Here is a 24,711-nt window from a genome sequence, read left to right as displayed (position 1 = left end):
TGAGTGAAAGAAGACATCTTTATTGGCTGAGCAACGGAAGAAGGTACAGTCGATACTCCCATAAACCACCAGTTTCAGGTTCACTTCTTCCGAGGCCAGTTTTCACCAAGATGACTGTACTGAGCATCGTTCCGATCTCGAAGGGGCTAGGAGGTGAGAGGGAACAGTGAGGCAGGGTCAGGTTCTCCAGGGAAGATCCCAGTAGGCCCCAGAGATGAGAGCCCATGCCTGAGTTTTCCAGCCCCGCCAGTGATGAGTTCCCCATTAGGACCCTTCATCCATACACATAACACCTAGCGTCAGGCTCTTCACCCCCTCCCATTCATGTCTCTTTCCCTCTAGGGCTCACCTGATAGAGCTGGTCATTTTCCAACAGAACTTGAGAGTCAGCAGCTAGAAGGAACAGGGGGAAAGAGTCATCAAGGGCCTAGGAGGTTGGGACACTGAGACCCCATGACCACTGCAGGAGGACTACAGCTGGTCGTACCCTCAGAAGTCTGCATGGGCAATATGGGCACAAGTCTTCCAAGAACCAGTTTTAGGAGTCCTTAGGAAATGCGAGAGTGACTCCCAGATGAGACACAACCCATTGCCAGCCCCGTTCCTAGCAGGTGCACACTCATACCCACACCCACAACATACATGTGCACGCACACACACACACACACTCTGTCCCTTCCACTTACCCTTAGAGAGTCTTCCAGTCTCATGTCCAGCAAAGCAATAAACTCCCAAAGCAAGGAGCAGAGTGGCGATTATGTCAGTGATGACGATACCAGCCAGGGTGGCTGAGTTCAGCTCCACACAGTTCTGACACACTGAGGGGAAGGGGGGCCAGAGGAGAGCTGGAGAGCCTTCAAGACCAGGAACCATCTCTGCCTCCTAGGGCAACCCCAGGACCTCACACCATGACCTAAACTGCAGTAAGATACCTGGAGAAAGGACTACTGATGCCCTGGCTACATCCCCCTCTGCCCTTAATCCCAAGGAATCCCTGAAAAGAGCCAAGAAGCAGTATAAGCTTTGTAAGAATGTAAACAAGGCAGCAGGGCCAAACCACTCTCCCAACCAAGCCTCTACTGCTTGAGTCATAAGGCCCCTGCTGTTTTTTCCATTAGTTAAGCTCCAAAGTCTGGCTCATGCCATTATAAGAGTGACCCCCACTTTGTTTAGAGAACAGGTGGGTCCACCATAGTCCCCTCTGGCTATAAGGTTCTCATATCCAGAGGTCCCATTCATTTCAACCCAAAGGGTCCAGAAGGCACATACTTCGATAATATACTTGCATATAAGGTATTTTGTCGTCTTGTTCATCTGTCCCCTTGCACTTATACATTCCTCGTGGGTCCAGGATGCGTTTTCCCAAGTCCCAAATTTTATCGTGTGGGAATGGTGTTCCCATCGTTCCCTCTACCAGAATGATGCTGGTATTGCAATTCAGGAACACCTTGTCCTCAAGTTCCTCCACGATTATCTTGTAGGGGCTCACTACAGGGAAAACAACAACAACAACAAAACCCAACCATGATTGCAGCCAGCTCTTTGGTCTGCAGCAGATGCCTTATCCTGCTGAGGTTTATACCTAAAAAGGACCACTTTCAAAGTCTAGGCCAATTTATGGTTTCTAGTGAGAGAGAAAGAAGTCACAAGAAAAAGGCTTTGGGAGGCTCCTCATGAACTGCAGGGGCCAGAAAGGATGCAAGGATTCAGTCCGAGCAGAGCACAGACCCTGATGGACATGGAGCAAAAGAGGAAATCGTAGAGCCGGGCAGATCCAAGAACCTTCCTGGAAATGAGTTCAGACCACTGATTAGAAGTAGAAGGGGAGTGTAGACTGCTGAAGCACCCAAGAGATATGGAAAGGCAGAAGAATGTTCCTTGGCTGGAGATGCCCACATTTGTTCTCCAACAGAACTATTTTTTTTAAGATTTTATTTATTTATTTGAGACAGAGAGAACAGGAGCAGGGAGGTAGAGGGAGGGGCAGAGGGAGAAGCAGCCTCCCTGCTGAGCAGGGAGCCCAAGGAGGGGCTCAACAAGGGGTTCCACGAGGAGCTCGATCCCTTTACCCTGTAATCATGACCTGAGCCGAAGGCAGACGTTGAACTGACTAAGCCACCCAGGCGCCCCTCCAACAAAACTTCCAATTCTCCTTCCCAGCCATCTCCAACCTCCCACTTCAAATTCTCATCCTTTTCCCTCCCTCTTTGCCCCTGCCCCAACTACCAAGAGAATGGGACTCTCACTACTGAAGTCTTTCCCGGGACCAGTGATGGTTGGAGTAGGAGAGAAGCCGGTATGAATTATCCCGGAAGGAGACCTGGGGCAAATCTCATGTAAAGATTTTTAGTTGTTCTACCCTTGCTTAAGGGGAGGGAGGTAGAAAATTTTTTTTTATCAAATTCATTCTTGGGGCTCCATACAAGTCAAGACTTATAGGGAGCTTAAGGGCTGGAGGTATGCACAGCACCTCTCTAGATCCCCTGGATTGCTTTGACTGAGAGCGTCTACATAGCCCACAGAGGGGATCTGTGTCTCCAATCCCAGGGAAAGGTGGAATCCAGATTTTCTCCGAATTCATATTCAGTTACCGATGTGAATACAAGAACATCCTCTGGAAAATCCCCAAAAAAGCTGTTTCTCATGTGTCTCAAGCAGGCCAAGATTATATGAGTATATCTCAGGAAGATACATGTACATCAGATGCTTCACATCCTACAGTCATGCTTTCCATGGGGATCTCTTTCCATTGGAAATCCTGGATATCCCAAAGCATTTGTCCCAGTTTGCCTGAGATTGAGGGGTTTCTGGGACAAAGCACTATCAGTTTTAACACCAGGCAAACCAAGATGAGTTGATCATCCTACCACCCCAGATCTACCCTCCTTCCTTCTCCACCGAAAGTTAACTTTCTCTTAAAACATGCCCCTGAGTACTGGGCCATGGCTCCTGGTGGTGACAAATGATGGCCAAATGACTAAGAGTCCTAGATCCCAGAGACCCTCTGTCTTAAGGAATAGTGCTCCCTTACCAGCCCTAGGCTCAGGCCCCCGAAGACTGCACATTTCCTGCAGATCTCTGGCCTAAGGCCTTTAGAGAGACATTCAAGGCCAACATGTTCACCTAGCTGGACTCAGTCAAAGCCAAGAGCCTCTTTCCCAAGCCCAAACCCTGTGCTACATCCCAACCCTGCCCTCCTTGACAACTCTGCCTGGTGAAGTGAAGCTAGCATTGAGAAGGACTTTCAAGTGGAGCTCAGTCCAGGTGTTAATGTCCCTCTCAGGTCCCTTCTCCAAGATGCCCCTACCACCTGGAGAAGCCTTACCTTGGGAGAGAAGGACAGCCAGTATCAGGCCAGCCAGAAACCTACAGTGTTCCATTTTCCAGCAGAATTCCTTCAGTAGGTAGACCCAGGTCACAGAACTATCAGCCAGGGCGAGAGATGCCCTCCCCTAACTGACTCATGGGTACCCGGAAAAAGTAAAGGGGTGGGGGAGGAACCAGAAGACGCCTATTCCTCTGCTCTCTGCCGTTGATCATGGGAGACTGTCAGGGTAAGGGTAGACTGGGGGTGGGGTAGGAAGGAAGCAGGTGCAAATTGCTCTTTCTCCGAGCACTGAGCTTGGAGGTGAGGTGGAAGAGAGAGCAGAGAATGTGGAAAAGATTGCCTAGACCTCTAGGAAGTAAAAGAAGATTTAGGATGTTCTTTCCCGAGTCACGGATGAAAACCAGTAATTTCAGAGTTTCTGTCAACAGTGTAACTACATTTACTCGCCCCCTGAAAACTGCCAGCTCTCAAAACCCTTGAGAGAAACTGTGAGCCCCATCCCATAAGCCATACCAGCAAGGTTCCTCCCATTTCTGGTCTTTCTTGGGACCCTGCCCAAGGTCGTCCCTGGGCAGCCTGGGACACCAGACTAAGTAGCTTCTTACCAGTGAGAGGTTGGGCTTTGGAGCCCCCCAAACCAGACATTTGAATCCCAGCTCCAATACTGCCTACCCACTGGCCCTGGGCTAGTTATGGAATTTTTCGGAGCCTAATTTCCTCAGTATCCCAATAAGGATTCGGACAAAAAGTTTGCCTGGTGCGTGAGATATATCACATTTGCTCAATAAGAGATAGTTATTAATAACAGTATGATTGACTCACAGGCAGAGTATGATTGAGCCTCCCCAGGAGACAAGTGGACTTTTCTCCCCTGTGGCCTATGGGGATCCAAACTCCGTACACCCCTGGAGTTGGACTGTAATTTACCTGAGGGCAGAGATAGCATATATCTTGCTGCCTTCTGTAGCCCCACCACCTGGCTTGTGCCTGGCACATAACGAGAGGTCTGTAGATTTTTGTTGACTCACTGATGGACCGGCTGAGGAAGACAGGGGCCTAAGATCCTGGAAACTCAGCTCAGGCTCTGGCCCCTGGAAATGTAGGGCTTATCTCTTTGCAATTGTCCTACCTATTCTTGTCCAGGCAGGCACATTTTTGATGATCATGTCTCAAAAGAGCAGTGAAAAATTCCCGAACAAGGGCCTGGACTGTGGTGGTTTTCTGCTCAGAGCTCCAGGCCTGCACACATGAGTGTTCTCACTTAAATTCATTAGTTCTAGTGACAAGCAACAACCAGCTGACGTCCTAGCAACCAGTGGTGGCAGAGATGTTTACCCCTCTCATGAAGAAATGGGCCCAAGCCATCTCCTACCCAGAACCCAAGGGGTTTCTCTCTGCAAGCTGTCTCCGAGATGGGGATCCATCACTCTCTCCCTTTCCCTCCCACCACCTCCCATTCTCTACTCCTTCACAGAAAGCAAGATACATATGCACCTGCAGCCTCGCTGAGGCCCCTCGCTGCCCACATTTGAAGTAGAGGGGGGTGGCTCCGGATTTGTGCCTTCTCTCAGGGGCCCCAGCCTGAATGATGCTGGGCGGGGCCAGACTAGCTGCTCTAAGGCAGGCTGGCTGCTGGAAGTTGCTTAGTGCTTCTTCGGGGGGGAAAGGCAGAGACTGACATGGAGCCGGGGAAGTATCTGGCTGGCCTCATCTTAGCTGTCACTCTTCTTCAAGGTACGGGGTTGTGGCAGTCTGGGGAAAGGCTCAGGGGAAGAGATCATTACCGGGAGAGGAAGGCCATTGGGATCTCTAACCCCAAGGCTACCTCAGCTGTCGCACTAGAATTCTGAGAAGGAAGGGCAAAAATGAAGCCTCTTATTGTTCTGTGCTAGAGAGAAGCAGTGTCCCATGGGAGAGCTGGGGTCCTTGTCTCTTAAGAAATGAAAACAGAGGACTTTACTGGCTAGAGGGAGGACCCGGATGCCGCCATCTTAGGTTGCTTGTAGCCCAAAAGGACACAGGCCAGGAACCTGAAAAGAAAAAGTATGTGTTCCTTAACTCAGAGCTGGAGTTAGGAGGAGACCTATAAGGCATTCACTCACTCAGTTGGTCAGTTGGTCAACTGGTCAACAAATATGAGTGAGATCCTATTACATGGTAGGCTAGGAGGATATAAGGATGAATAAAAAGCTTCTGCCCTAGTGAGCTTATAGTCTAATTGGAGAAATAAGCTTCAGTGTCACCAGACTGAGTATCAGGTACAATATAGGATGCCTGTGCGAATATTCTGTTGGAAATAAACAACAGGAAGTGGATGAACTGGGTCGATGTCTGGAATCTGGACTAGAGATGGTTCTCCACACACTGGGGGAAGCTAAAACCACGAAAGTTGTTGAAATCATACAAGTACTACATGAGATGTGAGGAAGAGGGGCTGAGGATTGAACTGAGAGGAGATTATCCTTTAAAGGGTAGTTAGAGAAAAACATCTCAGAAAAGAGGTAAAGGACGATCAAAGAGCTGGGTTAATTAGATGAGTGCAATACCATAGAAACCAAGGGAGTAGAAAGCTTCCAGAAGGAAAGGATCGCCAATAATGAAATATTATAGAGACGGCCTGCTGATAGAAGAATATATTTAAAAGTTTAAGCCTGTGGGATTTGGCAAAATAAAGGCCATGGATGATTTATAACACTTTCAATGGGGTAGTATGAGTGGAAACTGAATAGAAATGTGTAGAAGGTGAGGGCAGGTGATAAAGTGCACCCAGTATAGACTATTTTTAAAGACGCTTGGATGAGAAGAGAAGAGAGTTTGAGGGTAAGTAGAAAAGGAAATAGGATCCAAGATGAAATATTTTTGAGTGTGAGAGAAATGTGAGCACATTTCTAGGCTAAAGGAAAACATAGAGAGTAATTCCTGGACTTGATGTTGAAAGGATGGAGTCAAGGACACAGAGGAGAAGGCAAACTTACCCTCTGAGATGAGGAGAAATGAAGTGCAAATGGCTTTGGCCGTGGGTAGGCGTGTAGATGGGCAGGAAGCTGGAGAGGGTCATTACAGCATCTGTGTTCTCAATGACCTAAGTGGCAGATGATGTCACTTGCTGAAACTGAGCTGGGTGATCGCTGAGTGGGGGACTTGAGGAGGATAGTGAGAGTTTAGAATGATTTCTGCAGGAAATAGGAAAAGAGCCACTAAAGACCACACAGGTGGAGGGACAGGGCTGAAAGCCTGTGTGAGGCAGATAGATATAGCAAAAAGAGCAACAGAAACCTGAGCTCTGGGTCCAGCTCAGCCACCTATGAGCTGTGTGAACTTGGAGGATGCCTCCTTCCTGTGGGCTCTGTCCTCTTACAAGTCAACCTAGGAAATTTGGATACATGAGCCCTCAAATCCTAAAAAGAAAGAAGACTCAGAGAAGCAAAATTAAAGGGTGTCAGCAATCAGTTGGACCCTCTCTCCTACAGAATCAGTTAGAACGAGGAGCCTCTTTGTTCCTCCCATGGTGATCAGGTGGTCAGGGAGAACCGCTGGTGAGAAATCTGCTTAACTCTTTGCCTTGACTTTTTTTTTTTTAATTCACTCATTCATTCATTCATGCACTCATTCAACAAACATAAAGCTCCTACCATGTTCCAAACACTATGCTAGGTACTATTAATAATCGGTTCAGTCCTGGGCGCCTGGGTGGCTCAGTCGGTTAAGCCACTGCCTTCGGCTCAGGTCATGATCCTGGAGTCCTGGGATCGAGTCCCGCATCGGGCTCCCTGCTCGGCAGGGAGTCTGCTTCTCCCTCTGACCCTCTTCCCTCTCGTGCTATCTCTCATTCTCTCTCTCTCAAATAAATAAATAAAGTCTTTAAAAAAAAAAGTAATCGGTTCAGTCCTGCAAGAGGTTCTAAAACAACTGACTCCTTCCAACTGTTTCCATCACACTTTTTTTTCCCTTCGTACTTTGATTCATGCTTCATCTGTCCCCATCACACACTCCCCCTCTAGACACACTACCTCTCTGTCCTTTTCCAAACCTGTGTCTTTGCCCAACTATTCTTTATCCCCAGGATGCCTTTCTCTGTCCGGTGACTACCTAATCATTCAAGGCCCAACCAAATGTCATCTTCTCTGTTAAGTTTTCCCTGTCCCTGACCCTGGGGCAACATTAATAGCTTCTAGCCCCTTTCAAATGCATTCACATGAGTACTAAAGATAATTTCTAAGTTCTGTTATATTAATTACACGTGTGTTTATTTTTCCTACTTCATTGTAAACTCTTTGGAAGCAGCGAGTTAGTTCTTTGTATCACCACTCTTGTCTTTTCACATCGCTTAATCATGCCAGGTACCATGCTTACATGCATGGTAAATGTCTGCATTCGATCCAGTTTGAGCTGAATTCCGGTGCTAGTTCTCTGTAGTACGTCGACCAATGCAATTCTACTACTCTGAGTTTTGAGACAGATTTGAGGGCTATCGAATAGCTACCTCCCCTAGGATGTCCAAGGTTCCTACAAAAAATGGATCACCAAGGCTGAGGATTCTAGAAGTCTTTAGTTAGTGTAAACCCACTTTTTGCCAGAGCTTTAGTTGCTAAAAAAGAGAGCATTCTAGACTGTAACAGGCAATACCTTTATGTATATTGCAGCATAGTTCTGATGCTAACCCTCTGGAGTTAACATCAGACCCCACAGGTCAAGGACACTGTGCCCAACAAGAATGCCCTCACTTTAAATTCCAGGTACAAGTTCAGGGGTTCCTATACCACCTACACTTCTGACAAACTGGGTACAAATCTGGAGGGTTCCCAGATTTGACAATTTGTTAGAACAACTCACAAAACTCGGGAAAGTGCCATATTTACTATTACAGTTCAGATTTTTTTTAAGACTTATTTATTTATTTACCTACTTATTTATTTGAGAGAGAGAGAGAGAGCACGAGCAGGCTGAGGGGCAGAAGGAGAGGCAAGCTCTTTGCTGAGCAGGGAGCCCGATGCGGGGCTCAATCCCAGAACCCCGGGACCATGACCTGAGCTGAAGGCAGACGCTTAATGACTGAGCCATCCAGGCACCCCTTTATTATTACAGTTTAATTATAAAAAATAAAATCAGGGGACGCCTGGGTGGCTCAGTCGGTTAAGTGGCTGCCTTCGGCCCGGGTCATGATCCGAGGGTCCTGGGATCGAGTCCCACATCCGGCTCCTTGCTCAGCAGGGAGCCTGCTTCTCCCTCTCTCTCCTTCTGCTTGTGCTCTCTCTGTCAAATAAATAAAATCTTTAAAAATAAAATAAAATAAAATAAAATAAAATCAGGATTTTCCAAATGAAGAGACGCATAAGGGAGGTCTGAGAGGGCCCTGAACACAGACCTCCTGTGCCCTCTCCCTGTGGAATCAGAATATATCACCCTCCTGGTATATTGATGCATTCACCAACCAGGAAGCTCCACTGAGGTTTTTTTTTTTTTCTTGACTTTTTTTTTTTTTTTAAGAGAAAGAGGGAGCAGGGGAAGGGCAGAGAGAGAGAGGGTGAGAATCTCAAGCAGGCTCTGCGCCCAGCACAAAGTCCAACACGGGGCTTGATCTCACCACCCAGAGATCATTACCTGAGCTGAAACCAAGAGTTAGATATTCAACCAACTGAGCCACCCAGGGGCCCCTCCACTGAGTTTTTTTTTTTTTAAGATTTTACTTATTTATTTGACAGAGAGAGAGAGAACGAGCAGGGGGAGTGGCAGGCAGAGGGAGAGGGAGAAGCAGATTCCCCACTGAGAAGGGGGCCCAATGCAGGGCTCGATCCCAGGACCCTGGGATCATGACCTGAGTTGAAGGCAGACACTTAACCAACTGAGCCACCCAGGTGCCCCTCCACTGAGGTTTTATTGGGGTTTCATGACATAGGTATAATTGAATTATTGGCCATGTGACTGGACTCGATCTCCAGCTCCTTTCCCCTCCCAGGGCTCAAATTCCCAGATTACATGGGCCTTGACCAGCCCCATCCTGAGTCATCTTGTAACATAAATTCATGTATGGTCCAAAAGCCCACCAAGGGGCACCTGAGTGGCTCAGTCCGTTGAGCATCCAACTTTTGATTTTGGCTCGTATCATGATCTCAGGATGAATGGGGCTCCGTACTCAGCAGGGAGTCTGCTTCTCTCTCTCTCCCTCTCCTTCAACCCCTCTCCCCCTCATGTGCTCTCTCGTGCTTTTTCTCAAATAAATAAATAAATCTTAAAAAAAAAAAAAAGCCCACCAAGAATAAAAAAGACACTCCTATCACTCATGAAATTCCAAGGGTTTAGAAACTCCCTCTTAGGAATCCATGACAAAGACCAGACAAATTCTTTATTATACAACACCCTGAATTCAATTTGGTGATTTAGGCTACAACCCAGGGAAGTAAGTATAGATACTATCCACTCTCCGAGACTAGGATATCTAATCTATCTTGGCCTCAAATGACCAAGGAAATGATACCTCAGGGCATTTGGACAACTCTATGCCCAGCTGATCCTCTCTGTCTCTCTTCTGTCTCTACAGGTACTACAGCCCAGGAGAAACAAGGTAGGGTGAATGGCTTCTTTACATCCTCAAACACTGAGAAAACCTACGGAAATATGGTTCCTATGCTATTAGTCCTATAGGACTGAGTGACAGAAGGGATGGGATGATAAGTGATAATAGCAAACCTCTCATTGCCAACCAAATGGGTGGCCAGTCATGACCTTTTTGGGCACCTTTCCTGTAGCCAAACAATTAACTCTCTAGTTCTTGGAGTAGAAACAGGACCCCAGCAGCTAGGTACTATTCAAAGTGGGACCCATGAGCCAACACCATTGGCATCATGTTAGAAATGCCCCATTTCATCTCCTTCCCAGAACTACTAAATAGAATCTGAAATTCTCAGCAAATTCCCCATGTGGTCCACGTGCACATTAAAGTTTGAGAACCACCACTACAATGGTCTTGTTGTGCTACCTTGGGGCAGGGAAAATTTCAGACGAGAGATCCTTAACAGACGGTGGCTTTTCCCTTTTCAGAAGTTCCTGTGGTAAAAGTAGATGGCTATCGAGAAGATGGTTCGGTATTTCTGATTTGTGACTCACAAGACACAAATGTCATATGGTTTAAAGACGGGAAGGCAACTACTTCCTCGCATAAAAACAAGTTTGATCTGGGAAGCAGTATCGAGGACCCTCAAGGGATATATCAATGTCAAGGATCAAAGAATATTTCAAAACCACTCCAAGTCTATTACAGAAGTATGTAATCCCCTTCGGTTTTTTGTTGTTGTTGTTGTCCAATTAAGCAGTACTGCTGTTCTGGTGGGCTTGGCTTCCTATCCCTGGTGAGTGTGGGAAGAGACACTCAGTGGTTCTCGTTCTCTTAATCTCAGCATGCCTCTTTTTGAATGTAACAAGACAGCTCCCCCATCTTCTTGGAAAAGCATAACTGGTCCTGTAAAGCCTGGTTTAATTTTGGATAGGCCTTCATGGATTGGAGCAGTCAGCTAACTATATAAACTGAGTTGGGGTACCTCAGGGAGAGAGAGGGGATTATAAGGTGAGCAGCAATGAAATGTAGAAGGCAGCTGACCACGGAGAAAGGGATCTGATCTTCCTTCTATTTCACATAGTTCCTGGTGGTCAGACTATATAGGCTTCCCTAGGATGCCTGGGGGACAGAGGGATATCAAGTGTATTGCATTCTTAGTCCAGGGATCTTCCCAGGCAATTCCCTTACCATACCTTGCACAGAGAGAGGAATCTGCGACCCCAAATGGTGGCATTAGCACGTGTAGGCAAGAGTAAAAGATTCAGAAGAACCACTTTCACACCCTGACGGAGGATTGTCCCTCCCTTTCCCCACAGTGTGTCAGAACTGCATTGAACTGAATGTAGGCACTGTATCCAGCTTTGTCTTCGCTGAAATCATCAGCATTTCTTTCCTTGCTGTCGGGGTTTACTTCATTGCTGGACAGGATGGAGTTCGCCAGTCAAGAGGTAAAAGAATGTTCCTCAGTAAGAGATGAGGCCACCTGGGACCCTGAGTTTCCTTCCTACCAAATAGACCCAATAGGAGAGATGAGGTGGGCATGTATTGCCATCTGGCCCAATCGGGTGAAAAGGACACTGGTGTGTCCACAGCATAATTACCTGTCTCGAGATCCACCTCCCTCTGATTTTCCTCCGATTCCTCTGATTTAAAAAAAAAAAAAAAAAACTCTTTACCTGAACTAAAACCTGCAGAGAGAAACATGCATGAATGACAAGCATACAGCTAAACAAGCAAACACATCCATGAATCCAACACCCAGTTTAAGAAAGAGAATATTACCCACACCCTAGATGTCCCCCTTGTGGTCAATTCCAGCCTGTACCTAACCCCCAAAGCGAATACTAGCCTGACTTCTAAGAACGTTGATTAATTTTGCCTGTTTTCACTCCTTATGTCAATGGACTCCAGAAGTACTCTTGTGTGTGTGCCTCCGTTACTCAAAAAAACATGCCTGTGAGATCTTTCCCCCTTGTTTTATGTAGATGTATTTCACTCTTATTGCTATGTAGTGCTCCGGTGTGTGAATATAACCCAATTTCTTAACCATTCTACCTTGCGTATTTTATTTTTTTTGTAGCTTCAGACAAGCAGACTCTGTTGTCCAATGACCAGCTTTACCAGGTAAGGGAAGGGGGGATGAAAGAGACATCGCTATAATTAGTAGTACAATTGGGGGATGGGGGACAAGTTATTCAGAGGATACTATACAGATAAGAAACTGCTTAGGGCATACTAGATGATTACATAGTTACACTTTGGGTAGAATGGATGAAATGAAGAGAAAGAGTGAGAGAGATTGAGGTCAGGATCCAGTGAGAAAAAGCTGAAGAACACAGAGAGAGGGACACACAGAAAAACTGTATACAGAGCCTCCACCCTCCTTGTCCTCTTTCCACCGCCAGGACAGTGAAGCACCCACTCCAAAGCCTTGCACATGAAAAGCATTCAATAAATATGCATCAAATTAGTTCACAGAGGAGGAGGGAAAGTGAGTTTATGACTGTGCTGTCCTTTCTAGCCCCTGAGAGATCGGGAAAACGACCAATACGGCCACCTTGAAGGAAAGCGATTGAGGAAAAATTGAACTCAGGACTCAAAGTAGGTGTGTCCTTCTACACCAATTCTAAGAAATTACCTTTCCTGGGGTGCCTGGGTGGCTCAGTAGGGTGAGTGTCTGATTCTTGATTTCAGCTCAGGTCATGATCTCAGGGTTGCGAGATCGAGCCCCGCAGTGAGCTCTGTGCTCAGCACGGAACCTGCTTAAGATTCTCTCCCCCCCTCCCCCTCCCCCTCCCCTCCCCCTCCCCCTCCCCCACCGGTGCTCACTCTCTCAAAGGAAAAAAAAAAAAAACCTTTCCTTTACCTGCCTTCCCATCTGTTGCCAAGTCTATCTCCTTTTTCCAAACAGCTATACGCTTAGGAGAGGGTGGGTGACTGATAGTTCCTTGTCATGAAGGGACTGTCCTGTGCATTGGAGGGTTTTTAGCAGCATATCCGGCCTCAATCCGCCAGATCCCAGTAGTATCCCCAGTTGTAACAATCAAAAATATCTCCAGATATTTCAAGTGTCTCCTCTGGGGCAAAATCAGCATTCTTTACGAACCACTGACCTATAATTAACCTTTTGATCAACCAGTCAATCAGTCAGAAGTTCTGATTCAATCAATCAAGTTTCAATCAGGAAAACAGGACCCAAGCATTATTTGGTTTTCTGAACCAATTCCAATTTTTCTTTTTTCAATCCAGGTGTTCTCCCTTTGAATGGTTCTCAGAAACATGGCAATACGTTTTGGAGCACTCCTAGCAAAGAGACGGTCAGCCCTAAATCTAGATTCAAGTTTCCCAAAGGTGACAAATAGAGAAGAAAAGCCCATCAAGGGCAAATTTGGATTTTTCTCAAAATAAATAAACTAAAAGTAAAGTAAAAATATGTATGGTGTTGCAGGAGCGCCACCTATTGGGAGGTAATTTTTCCGTGAAAGAAAACTGAAAAGGTCAAATAACCCCCTCTATTTGAATGTTACTTCTTTTAAAGTTCTAATTTTTATTTACCTTCTGTATAAGTCATAATTTACATGGTTCAAATATACAATGAAGGTCTCCTTCCACCTCCATCCCCAGCCATTCAGTTGTCTTTTCCAGAGACAAACAATATACTAGTTTCTTTTGTATCTTTATTAGGTATATAAGGTATTATAAATCAGAGGTATTCTAGGCATACGTAAGCAAACTCTCTTTTTTTTCTATAAGCAAACTCTTAAGTACACATTATTCTTCCCTTCCCTATTATTCACACAAATGGTACCATACTATACATCTTGCACTTTTCACCTAATAAAACTTAAGATTATTTCATACCAGTAAGTAAAGGAGTGCCTTTTTTTTTAATGCAACCACATTGCACAGACTATGATTTATTTAATCAGTCCTCTATTAATGGACAAAATATTACTGCCAATATTTTGCTCTTACAATGCTGCAATGACTAACGTTGTATAAATGTCATTTTAAAAATAATTGTATTGAGGTATAAATTACATGCTATAAAATTCACTCATTTTAAGCAATTTCTCCTGTTCTCAGTAAGTTTTACAAAATTTACCCAGCTGTGCAATCAACACAATCATTAGAACATTTCCATTACCCTCTTAAGATTTCTGCTGTTTGCAGTCATTCCCTGTTCCCACTCTCAGCCCCAGGCAACCACTAATCTCTCTTCTGTCAGAGTTGCCTTTTCTACACATTTCATATAAATAGAATTATACAATATGCTGTTAATTATAAAATGTGCTGGACATTCTCATGTCAAAGATCATGCTAATCTTTGTGTGCACCCCATGTCTACATTTCTCTGGGATTGATACCTGGGAGTGAAGAATTGCTGTGTTGTATGGCAAATTTATGTTTAACTTTTTAAGAAATTCCCTGTACCATTTTACATTCCCACTAGCAATGGATGAGGGTTTCTGTTTCTCCACATCTTCACCAATATTTGTTACTTTGTTTTTTTAGTATAGCCGATTCTTTTAGGTATAAAATGGTATCTTATTGTACCTTTAATTTGCATTTCCCTAATGATTAATGTTGTTGAATATCTTTTCATGTGCTTGTCCGCCATTCTTATATCTTTAGTGAAACGTCTATTTTAAATCTTTTTTTTTTTTTAATTTGGGTTGTTTCTTTGTCTTACTGTTGAATTGAAAGAGTTCTATATTTTGAATACAAGTCCTTTATTACATATATGATTTACAAATATATCTACCAGTCTGTGGCTTGTCTTTTCATTCTCTTCATGGTGACTTTTGAAGCACAAAAATTTTTAATTTTGATGAAGTCCATTTTACCCTTTTTTTTTATGGATTGTGCTTTTGAGGTCATGCCTAAGAAATCTTTGACAAACTCAAGGTCATGACGATTTCTCCTATGTCTCCTTTTTATAGTTTTTTAAAGTTCCATGGGTTTACTTCTGACAAATGTCATTTTGAACATACTTATGACGATTCATAACAAATACAAATAAATGAGATTTGGAAGCCATAATGTATTTGCACTTGTAATTTTATTAAATATTGCCAAATTGCACTTCATGGAGGATGGACCAGTGTTTACTCCCAATAACAATAACTGAGAGTGCCTTTTACTCCCTACTTTTTGAACTTTGCTAATCTGATAAGTTAAAAATGGCATCTCAGTGTAGTTTTAATTTACATTTTCCTTATTAAAAATGGAAGTGAACCATGGGTTTTTCCTTCTCATGATAATAGGATCATATCCTTTTATCTTTTTCTTATTGACTCGCAACAGCCCTTTACATATGTGGGAAACTAGATCTTTTGTTTGTGATATTAGTTGCAGATATTATTCCAATTTTGGTATTTGTTCTTTGACTTGATGATGATTGGTTTTCTTTTTTTTTTTAGACTCTTTTTTTTTTATTTTATTTATTTATTTCAGAGAGAGAGAGAGAAAGCACGAGAGGGAAGAGGGTCAGAGGGAGAAGCAGACTCCCCGCCGAGCAGGGAGCCCGATGTGGGACTCGATTCCGGGACTCCAGGATCATGACTTGAGCCGAAGGCAGTCGCTTAACCAACTGAGCCGCCCAGGCGCCCGATGATGATCGGTTTTCTATGTACATTTTATTGATCTGCATATAGTAGAATTCACTGGTCTTTTATGGCTTCTAGGTTGTTTCCTATTTAGAAAGGTCTTCCCCAATTTAAGATTATTCTTTTAGGGGCGCCTGGGTGGCTCAGTCAGTTAAGCATCTCTCTTTGGCTCAGGTCATGATCCCAGGGTCCTGGGATCGAGCCCTACATCAGGCTCCCTGCTCAGCAGGAAGCCTGCTTCTCCCTCTCCCACTCTCCCTGCTTGTGTTCCCTCTCTCGCTGTGTCTCTCTGTGAAATAAATAAATAAAATCTTTAAAAAAAAGTTTTCCTATGAATCTAACATTTTTATGGTTTCATTTTATACATTTAAATGAATGATCCATCTTGAATTAATTTTAATGTAAAGGCCTAACATATTGACTAACTTTCACACCGCATAGCTACCCAACCATTCCAGAACTATTTTTTGAATGATCCATTTTGTTCCCATTGATTTTAAATGGTGTTACACGGTCACCAGACTGTAAGCTCCAGGAAGGAAAAGACTTGTGTATTTTTTACTAATGTATCTTCAGAAACTAGTATAATGCTGGAACAAGACAGGCATTCAAAGATTGCACAGAGCTCTGTGTGTGTATACGTGTGTGGTGAAGTATACATAACAGGAAATTTACCATTTTAAACATTTTAAGTGTACTATTCAGTGGCATTAAGTATATTCACAATGCTGTGCAACCATCACCACCAACCATTTCAAGAACTTTTTTCATCATCTTAACCTCTGTACTCATTAAACAATAATTCCCCATTCTTCCCTTCCCCCAGCCCCTGGTAACCTCTATTCCTCTTTTCTATCCCTATGAATTTGCCTATTTTGGTATCACATATAAGTGGAATCATGCAATATTTGTCCTTTCGTGTCTGGCTTTTTTCACATAACATAATGTTTTCAAGGTTTATCCATGTTGTGGCATGTATTAGAATTTCAGCCTTTTTAAGGCTAAATAATAGTCAATGTATATACCACATTTTGTTTATCCATTCATTTGTCAGTGCACATTTTGGGTTGTTTCCCCTTTTTGGCTATTATGAATAATATTGTTATGAACATTGGTGTACAAGTATCTCTTTGAATCCCTGCCTTCAATTCTTTGTGGTGTATACCCAGAAGCGGAATTGCTGTGTCATATGGTAATTCTGTGTTTAACTATATGAGGAACCACCAAAATTTTCCCAAAGTGCTGCACTGTTTTACAATCCCATCAGCAATGCCCAAGGGTTCCTTATCTCTCCTCCTCACCAACACTTATTTTCCATTTTTTTGATAATAGACTTCCGAAAGGATGTGAGGTATAATTTCATTGCAGTTTCGATTTGCATTTCCCTAATGGTTAGTGTCATTGAGCATCTTTTCATGTGCTTATTGGCCATTTGTATATCTTCCTTGGAGGAATGTCTATTCAAGTCCATTGCCCATTTTTGAATCACTGTGTTTTTTGTTGTGTTGTGTTGTAGTTTTTTATATATTTGGGACATTAATCCTTTATCAGACATACGACTTACATATATTTTGTCTCATTCTATGAATTGTCTTTTCACTTGCACTTTTTTTTTAAAGATTATATGTATTGATTTGACAGAGAGAGATACAGTGAGAGAGGGAACACAAAGGGCTCCACGCGGGGCTCCACGGGGGGGGGGGCTCCACTGGGGGTCTCGATCCCAGGACCCTGGGATCATAACCTGAGCCGAGGGCAGACGCTTAACGACTGAGCCACCCAGGCGCCCCTTCACTTGCACTCTGGAAACGTATGCTGCTTTCACTGCCTTTGTATACCTCAAAGTAACCTTGTAGCATGCATGTTGTCACCACTTTACAGATAAAACTGAAATCCAACACTAACACATCTTAGCACACTGCCTGACACCTAATAAGAGCTCAAAACGTTCTGTCATCGTTATTGCTGTTGTTGTTGCCTCACATAATAATCTATGAAGAGTAACAAAAGCTGCTTCAAAAAGGCATGACACTGGTGGGAAAAATAGAAAGCAAAAACCCACAGAGGTTTCCAGCAGCGCCAAGGGTCACAAAGTCATAGCCTCCGCCTATACACCAGATTTCAAAACCGACCTCGTTTTTTATTTTATTTATTTTATTTTTTGTTATGTTAATCACCATACATTACATCATTAGTTTTTGATGTAAAAACCCACCTCGTTTTTCACCAAGCTCCAAACCAACCACCCCCACGCCGCCGCCCCGCCAACCCTCCCGGGACCCGCCCCGGCCCCGCCCCGGCCCCGCCCCGGCCCCGCCCCGGCCCCGCCCCGGCCGGAGCCCGAGGCCATTTCCGGCCACCTCCGCCCCGCCCAGCTAGCTAGCGCGTGCGCCGTGGAGGTGTTTGCGCGCCAGTTCCCCGCGCAGAACGGCACACCCTGTTTCCGGCGCTCGGATAAGATTCCACAAGGTCCGGCGCCTGGTCACGATGTAAGTTCCGGTTGCTGTGCTGAGTCGGAAGTGGGAATCCTTCGGCCCCTAAGATTTGTGGTGTCGTCGCTGCTGGCCCTTCAGGCTCTGGTAAGAGAGGGAATAGCTTGACGGAAGGGGATCGTTGAGTCTCCGATGGGATTTTCTTCTCCTAGTTGAATGCCACTCCGGGTCTCTGCACTCTTGCTTCCAAATTCCTTCTCCTGTGTTTTCTTGACCCTTGATCCTCTCCTTCGTGAACTTCGACACTGTCTGATTTGGGACCCCTTTACAGTGCCCAAGCTTCTGGCACCTCTCCCCTTTTTTGCCATTCCCCTCCAGGAAAAGGCCAGAATACTGGCCTTGCATTATCTTTGACTTCCTTTCTCTGAAAGGAGCGCCGAGTGGGTGGGTCTCCCTCCTCGCGGCGAATCCCTTATGGAACCTGGAGAGATGAAATGCAAAGCGTAGACAACAAATAGCCAGATGCCAAAGAATGGGAAATTAAGCACGAGTCGCAGCATTCAAACCAGTTGAATACATATGGCAAGATAATTGACATTTCTTAAGGCAGGTGATCAGTTCACTACTCAAAACTCTCCTGGCACTCTGCTTCGTGCTCCCTCACGAATATAGGGCGTAGAAGACACTAATAAGATGGAGTAACCGCAGCTCTGGAGCTTATATTTGATGGGTCTTCTCCTTGGGATCAGTTTTTCGCTCCCAGAGTAAGGACTCGTTTAGTCTCACTGTTTTCGTCTCCTATGGGAACCCTCCTGAGATAAAATGGGACCCAGGAAAGAATGCTGTTGGCTTTTTGACTCGAGGAGATCCTTTTAGCTTGTTGATGTGTTGTTAGGATCTGTTGCCACTTTAGCGGGACTTGAAAGAATTTTGGCGTGGAACATATAGCAATGAAAACATTGTAATTCATTTTTAGTTTAATGTCTCACCAGGACAGAGACCTTAAAAAGTATGGTTTAACAGAGCTTGAGTTTTGCCAGTCCAATTTTACGAAGTATTCTACATATTTTCCTAAAAGCAATAACAAGTCTGATATTAAAACATTTGTGTGCTCACCTCTTTAAAGGCTGACAATGGTCCTTAGGGATTAACAGTACTGTTCCTAAACAAAAGATTGATTGGGGTGGGGAGGGTGATTGTAGTACTGGAAGTAAATAGCTGTTGTAGATGTAGACCCTTGCAGCGAGTATTTCAGAATGAATGTGTTTTTAAGTAGGACATATTAAAATGGAATCAAATCTGGGCTGCCTGGGTGGCTCAGTTGGTTAAGCATCAGACTTAGGCTCAGGTCATGATCTCTGGGTCCTGGAATCGAGCCCCAATTCGGGCTCCTTGCTCAGGGGAGTCTGCTTCTCCCTCTCCCTGTGCCCCGCCCCCCGCTCGTGCTCATGTGCAAACTCTCTCTCTCAAATAAATAAAATCTTTTTTAAAAAAGTAATCAAATCCAAAAGCTCCTAAGGATTGATGGTGGCACCATCCCAAAAGCTGACAACAGGATGGTGCCGTATCTCTGTATGGCAGTTGAAAATAGGAGATTATAAGTAATTGGTGACATTGAATATTAAAACAAAATATCAGGGTTCTTATTTTATCAGACCTGTTGGAGTGGGTAGTAGCTAGGTACTGTTATATTTGTGAGACCATTGAACGTATCTATACTGACATCTCCACAAAGGTTCCCATCAAGTGATAATTCTTCCATTTCCAGTGAAACTTTTTAAAAGTGGTTACACAGTATTGGACTATGAAAGTAGTTTGTGCACAGATTTGAAGTTCATATGAGAAAGATGAACTTAGTGAGGTAGGCAGAAACTTTTTTGTTTTTCAAAAAGACGCATAGCAGAGATGACAAGAGATTTATTTCCATTCTCTATTCTACACATCCTGAGATACCAGAGAGCCACAAGTGTCTGGCCCAGAAGCTTGACCTGCTACTGCAACCCAAGACACATAGTAAAGCCCTTACTTTGAAGGAAGATCATGAGTGCTTACAAGGAGGTCAGGAGTAATGACATGTAAGATTGAATCATTAAATAAATATTTTTGGGGGATTCTGTGTGATGTACAAAGCGGGACACAGAAGAAAAACTAATCAGATATGAAATTGTACTCAAATTGCTTGCTGTCTAGAAAGGTAGAAGGTCTGCATTAGGAATACAACGTAGAAAGTTATACATCCTATTAATATAGATAAAATGTAATGGGAAGCTAACTTTTTTTTAAGATTTATTTATTTATCTTAATGTACATACATGCCGCAGGGAGGGGCAGAGGGAGAGTCTTAAGCAGACTACAGTTGAGTGTGGAGCCTGACATGGAACTCAGTCTCACGACTCTGAGATCATGACCTGAGCTGAAACCAAGCATTGGACACTGAACGGACTGTGCCACCCAGGCACTCCTAGCTTCTTTTTGTGATGTGACAGTATAATATTGAGAAAGGAGGAAATAATGCCATTTATTATCATAAATCCTGTTTATTTGTCTCTATCATCTAAGGAGCCTATCTTTTCATATGTTCTGTATTCCTCACTTTCACCTTGCTTCCTTTCTACCTCTTATAGAGGTACAGATGATGCATCTCCTTTGTATTTTTTTTTTAAGATTTTATTTATTTGTCAGAGAGAGAGAGAGCACAAGCAAGGGGAGTGGCAGGCAGAGGGAGAAGCAGGCTCCCCACCGAGCAAGGAACCCAATGCGGGGCTCAATCCCAGGACCCTGGGATCATGACCTGAGCCAAAGGCAGACGCTTAACTGACTGAGCCACCCAGGCGTCCCCCTCTCCTTTGTATTAATTTAAACTCTTTTCAGTTGTGTTTTTTAGGATTTTTTTTTATTTTTTTAAGATTATTTATTTGTCAGAGAGAGAGCACAAGCAGGGGGAGCAGCAAGCACAGGGGTATGCAGGCCCCCCGCTAAGCAGGGAGCCCGATGTGGGGCTCAATCCCAGGACCCTGGGATCATGACCTGAGGTGAAGGCAGTCACTTAACCGACTGAGCCAACCAGGCGTCCCTAAGATTTTATTTTTAAGTATTCTCTATACCCAACGTGAGGCTCAAACTTAGAACCCTGACATCAAGAGTTGCTGCTGTACTGACTGAGCCAGGCAGGCGCCCCTCTGTTGTGTTTTTAAAAGCCCATTCAAACTGGCTTACACAATATAGGGAAATCTATTGGCTTTTTTATAATGGAAAGACTCTTTCCATCTCTCAACTCTGTTTTCCTATATCTTGACTTAGTTTCGGGGTAGGCCTCTTCTAGGTGATGGGAAGATGTCAATTCCAGGTTTATTTCTTATCCTGCTAACAACCCAAGCAGGAAAAAAGAGTTCCCTTTTCTGTAGATTCAGCCAAAGGCCTGAAACTGGGTGTTCCTTGATTCTGATAGGCCTTGTTAGGGTCTTGTGCCTACTCCTCAATCAGTCACTTTGGCCAGAGTATGCTGCATTCTTTTTGGCCAAGCCAGATTCATATGCTCATTCCTGGAGCTAGTGGGTGAGGCCATCCTCTTCTGAACACATGGACTGAGAATGGGATGGATCCCCAAAGGAAAAATGTAGGGTGTCATGTTGAAAAAAGAGGATGATGTTTCAAAGACAGAAAATGACAAGAACTCACTATACTTTTTGCATACCTCTGGACTTGAGGGTACCTTAGGATAGAGGTAGGGTGGTGGTCAGCTAATAATGAGACAATTGTTAGTGTCTCTACATGAATTAGGAGTAACAATTAAGCTTATGCAGTGGTTAAATGAGGGGGAAGTCCTCTCAAGGATCGTTGTGAATTCCAGCACTAAAAGTGCTATCTTTATTTTTGGATTATTAAGCTTAACTAAGCTATACATTGCAAAAAATAAAATATATAGAGCAACATCTACATTTCCTTGAGCAGTAAAGCCCAGAACCATGCTGAGACTAGACTGTGTGCCTAAATCATTACAGATAATTAGCCATTACCTCTAATGCAGAAAACACTTGACAGAGGAGGGTGAAGCAACTGGTGGAGATGTCTCAGAATTGTCAAGAAGTGTTAGAGTCTCTCCTCCTCCAGAAAATAAGGGTAACTTTTCCGACTTGTATTAGCTTCTGTTAATATGATTCTGTAAGGAGTCTTACCTCGGGAGATTAAAGGTAGACCCCCCCAAAATTTTTTTCTCCTTCCCTCATACCCCATCCCCATTCTTTTTAAGTAAGGCCTCTGTCCTTTTAGCGGTCCAGTATCCTTGAGAGCCGAATATTCATACCCTTTGTCTCTTCCCCACCCTTTTCAGGGATGTATTTCTGTGCTGTGGCCTTAAAATTTCAGGAAGGGAAGAAAGCCTTTCAGGGCGCTCCGCTCGTCCCATTGTGCCTCTTGAGTCCCCTTGGTGCTTGAATGAGAAAATGTAATCAGAAGAGTGCAAATGCAGGCTCAGTTAGCTCCACTAAATACCTTTGAGGTATATATCTATGACTTCATGTTCCACATTAGGAATTTGTGTGTGTCAGCAGTATTACAAAAAATCAAATAAGTAGTGGAAATTAAATACAGAATTAAGGAAAGACCATTTAGTTTTTAGTGGAAGAAATCCCAATTGTTTTAAGCCTCGGAGTAGAGATAAATTGCCTAATACATATTTGAAACCCACAACACGCTGTTGGTCAGGTTCCTGTCCTTATTTGCTGTTCCATGTCTGATACAGGCTTACAGTTAGTTTATACGTAGCTGAGGAATTCCCGGCTGCAGCTTTAAGTCCTAGAAGCCTGAGCAAGCGCCATCTTATGTTCATGGTGAATGAGAACCAGATTTATGGGAAATGTGTAGCTGTTGTCATATTTTTCAGTCAGTGCCACATTGTTATTATAATGAATAGATGAGTTTCCTCATTGACTTCAGTAATTCTTTCTGCTTAACCTATTTTTTAAAGGTATGGCAAATAGAAACGTGTCAACAGATAAATGCATTCCAGCTTGAACATTTTTAAAGCTTTTTGGTTTTAGCTGCCCCCAAATCAAGCCAACTTATCCCGTTGGTGGGTTCGTAACCATTTTGCCAAAAATGCCTTGAACCTTGGAACAGGAATTGGAAGGTCTTACCCAAAGCCTTTTTACATGTATTGTGTTTGAGAAATGGGGAAGGAACCGACGACTGTGGGTCTAATCCCAGCTGTTGTGTTATCTGCCCCTCCGTGTCTGATACCTGTCCTCTCTGCAGCCCCTCCCCCCCAGGTCTGGATGGAGGATACTTTAAAGTGAAATGACAGACCAGGAGAATAACAACAACATCTCAAGTAACCCCTTTGCTGCTCTTTTTGGCTCCCTGGCTGATGCCAAGCAGTTTGCAGCAATCCAAAAAGAGCAGCTGAAGCAGCAGTCTGGTAAGTAGGGGACCCAGGAGCAGCGGAGGAGATGACCTAGAATGGGGTCTTCCCAAGTGAAGTCTTCTTAGGGTCTGTAATTGCAGTTGGAATCGACCTGGGGGCACAGGTCGGTTTTTTTGTTCATTTAGGGCATAAATTGGGGGTTTTGTTCATTTTCCTTCTTTGTTTTGTTTTTGGGTCCTCTCCTCCCTGCTGCATAAAGAGAGACCAGATAGCAGGTGGTTCCGTAGTAACAGATGTTAGTCGTGATCCCAGTGCTGTCGAGCTGTTTATTTTAAAAATCACCCAGCAAAAGATATTTAAATAAATCTTTTTAACATAGGAAACTGAGGTTGTAGGCATAGGTGTAGAAAGCAGGTTACGTGCAGCTGTAGAAAGCAGATGTGTAAAAGGAAGAATTATAAACGTTTTTTGGCTTTTTGGTAGACAAATAAATGAAATTTGTTCTTTTTTTTTTAAGATTTTATTTATTTATTTGACAGAGACATAGCAAGAGAGGGAACATAAGCAGGGGGAGTGGGAGAGGGAGAAGTAGGCTTCCCGCTGAGCAGAGAGCCCGATGTGGGGCTCGATCCCAGGACCCCGGGATCATGACCCGAGCTGAAGGCAGACGCTTAACGACTGAGCCACCCAGCCGCCCCTAAATGAAATTTGTTCTTAAGCCCAGTGCTTCAGAGTCAGTCCCAAGCAAAATACCTCTTCCATTCCATAGAGTGGCCTCTTTCATAGCATCATGCTGTTAGAACAGACTTGTAAGAAAATCTGATCCTTTGCCTTAATGTGAAAAAAAAAATCAGAATATCTCACTAATCCTAAAAATGGTTTTCCTCATCTAGGACCAAAATTAAGATCGGGTCTAACTTCCTCCTGTGAGAAGACATATAGCCTAGAAGAATTAGGATGATGTTTCTTGAATTTATTAGTCTTCTGAGGGTGGTCACAATCTTTCAAGCCAGAAATCACTCCCCTTCTCCTTTCAAAGAGAATAATAGTATTTTTTGGAAAGGAGGAATGTTTATATTTTACATTGTTGTTTATTTCAAAAGTGTCGGTATACACAGCTGAGTTGTAACCTTGCTCTCTGTTCAGGACTGAATAAAAAGGAGGTAAGGGCAAGACAGATGAGTAGTGGACGGGGTGATGATGAAGCAAGGGGGGAGTATATGTAACCCTGGCTTTCTACCGTGATCGAAGGAGGCAGCTCTGGGTCTCAGTCTCTGAAATCTCTTCCAGATTCTTGCAGTAGGAGATTGTAGGAGGAAAGGGAGAGTGAGGAATAGGAATATAAGAAAATGGGGAAACATGATTTATGGATATGTGGTTGGGGGAAATTTTGCTACATAGGTTCTTAGCTCCTATCGCTCTCGGGG

General features: G+C 43.9%; 3 protein-coding genes across 4 annotated transcripts in view; 2 read left to right on the top strand and 1 right to left on the bottom strand.

Moving 5' to 3' along the window:
* CD3D (CD3 delta subunit of T-cell receptor complex) lies at positions 1-3,501 on the bottom strand. The gene is made up of 5 exons (XM_028106019.2): positions 3,326-3,501; positions 1,270-1,488; positions 687-818; positions 350-393; positions 1-146 (listed from the first exon to the last, which is right to left on the bottom strand). The coding sequence occupies exons 1-5, from the start codon at positions 3,378-3,380 to the stop codon at positions 81-83; spliced, it is 516 nt and encodes a 171-aa protein (XP_027961820.1). The 5' UTR covers positions 3,381-3,501; the 3' UTR covers positions 1-80.
* A 1,428-nt stretch (positions 3,502-4,929) lies between these two features.
* On the top strand, positions 4,930-14,924 carry CD3G (CD3 gamma subunit of T-cell receptor complex). 2 transcript variants are annotated; one of them, XM_028105912.2, is made up of 7 exons: positions 4,930-5,062; positions 9,867-9,890; positions 10,367-10,588; positions 11,198-11,329; positions 11,962-12,005; positions 12,403-12,482; positions 13,131-14,924. In XM_028105912.2, exons 1-6 carry the CDS (start codon positions 5,008-5,010, stop codon positions 12,466-12,468), a joined length of 543 nt encoding a protein of 180 aa, XP_027961713.1. In that variant the 5' UTR covers positions 4,930-5,007; the 3' UTR covers positions 12,469-12,482; positions 13,131-14,924. The 2 variants fall into 2 exon arrangements, with proteins under 2 accessions (XP_027961713.1, XP_027961712.1); XM_028105911.2 differs by having other exon boundaries at positions 12,403-12,486.
* Positions 14,925-17,922: 2,998 nt separating this feature from the next.
* UBE4A (ubiquitination factor E4A) overlaps positions 17,923-24,711 on the top strand; it is a 37,152-nt gene continuing 30,363 nt past the window's right edge. Inside the window, exons 1-2 of the mRNA XM_028105784.2 lie at positions 17,923-18,069; positions 23,176-23,338. Of these exons, the coding sequence (XP_027961585.1) occupies positions 23,218-23,338 (121 nt within the window). The 5' untranslated portion in view covers positions 17,923-18,069; positions 23,176-23,217. The remainder of the gene's footprint in view (positions 18,070-23,175; positions 23,339-24,711) is intronic.

This window comes from Eumetopias jubatus, unplaced genomic scaffold (assembly GCF_037043125.1).
Source record: "Eumetopias jubatus isolate StellerSeaLion01/CBP00866 unplaced genomic scaffold, mEumJub1_p1.0 scaffold_13, whole genome shotgun sequence".
Taxonomy (NCBI): Eukaryota; Metazoa; Chordata; class Mammalia; order Carnivora; family Otariidae; genus Eumetopias; species Eumetopias jubatus.
Note: the sequence above shows the minus strand (reverse complement) of the source record. Positions and strands in the feature narration are given on the sequence as shown.

What these genes read in the sequence shown, in the direction of transcription:
- CD3D (XM_028106019.2), bottom strand. Translation starts at nt 3,380, where the DNA reads ATGGAACACTGTAGGTTTCTGGCTGGCCTGATACTGGCTGTCCTTCTC. An exon ending in GACTGGAAGACTCTCTAAGG is followed by an intron (nt 394 to 686) that starts GTAAGTGGAAGG and finishes TGTTCCTTCTAG; the next exon opens with CTGCTGACTCTCAAGTTCTG. An exon ending in AAAATGACCAGCTCTATCAG is followed by an intron (nt 147 to 349) that starts GTGAGCCCTAGA and finishes CTCACCTCCTAG; the next exon opens with CCCCTTCGAGATCGGAACGA.
- CD3G (XM_028105912.2), top strand. Translation starts at nt 5,008, where the DNA reads ATGGAGCCGGGGAAGTATCTGGCTGGCCTCATCTTAGCTGTCACTCTT. An exon ending in TACAGCCCAGGAGAAACAAG is followed by an intron (nt 9,891 to 10,366) that starts GTAGGGTGAATG and finishes TTCCCTTTTCAG; the next exon opens with AAGTTCCTGTGGTAAAAGTA. An exon ending in TGGAGTTCGCCAGTCAAGAG is followed by an intron (nt 11,330 to 11,961) that starts GTAAAAGAATGT and finishes TTTTTTTTGTAG; the next exon opens with CTTCAGACAAGCAGACTCTG.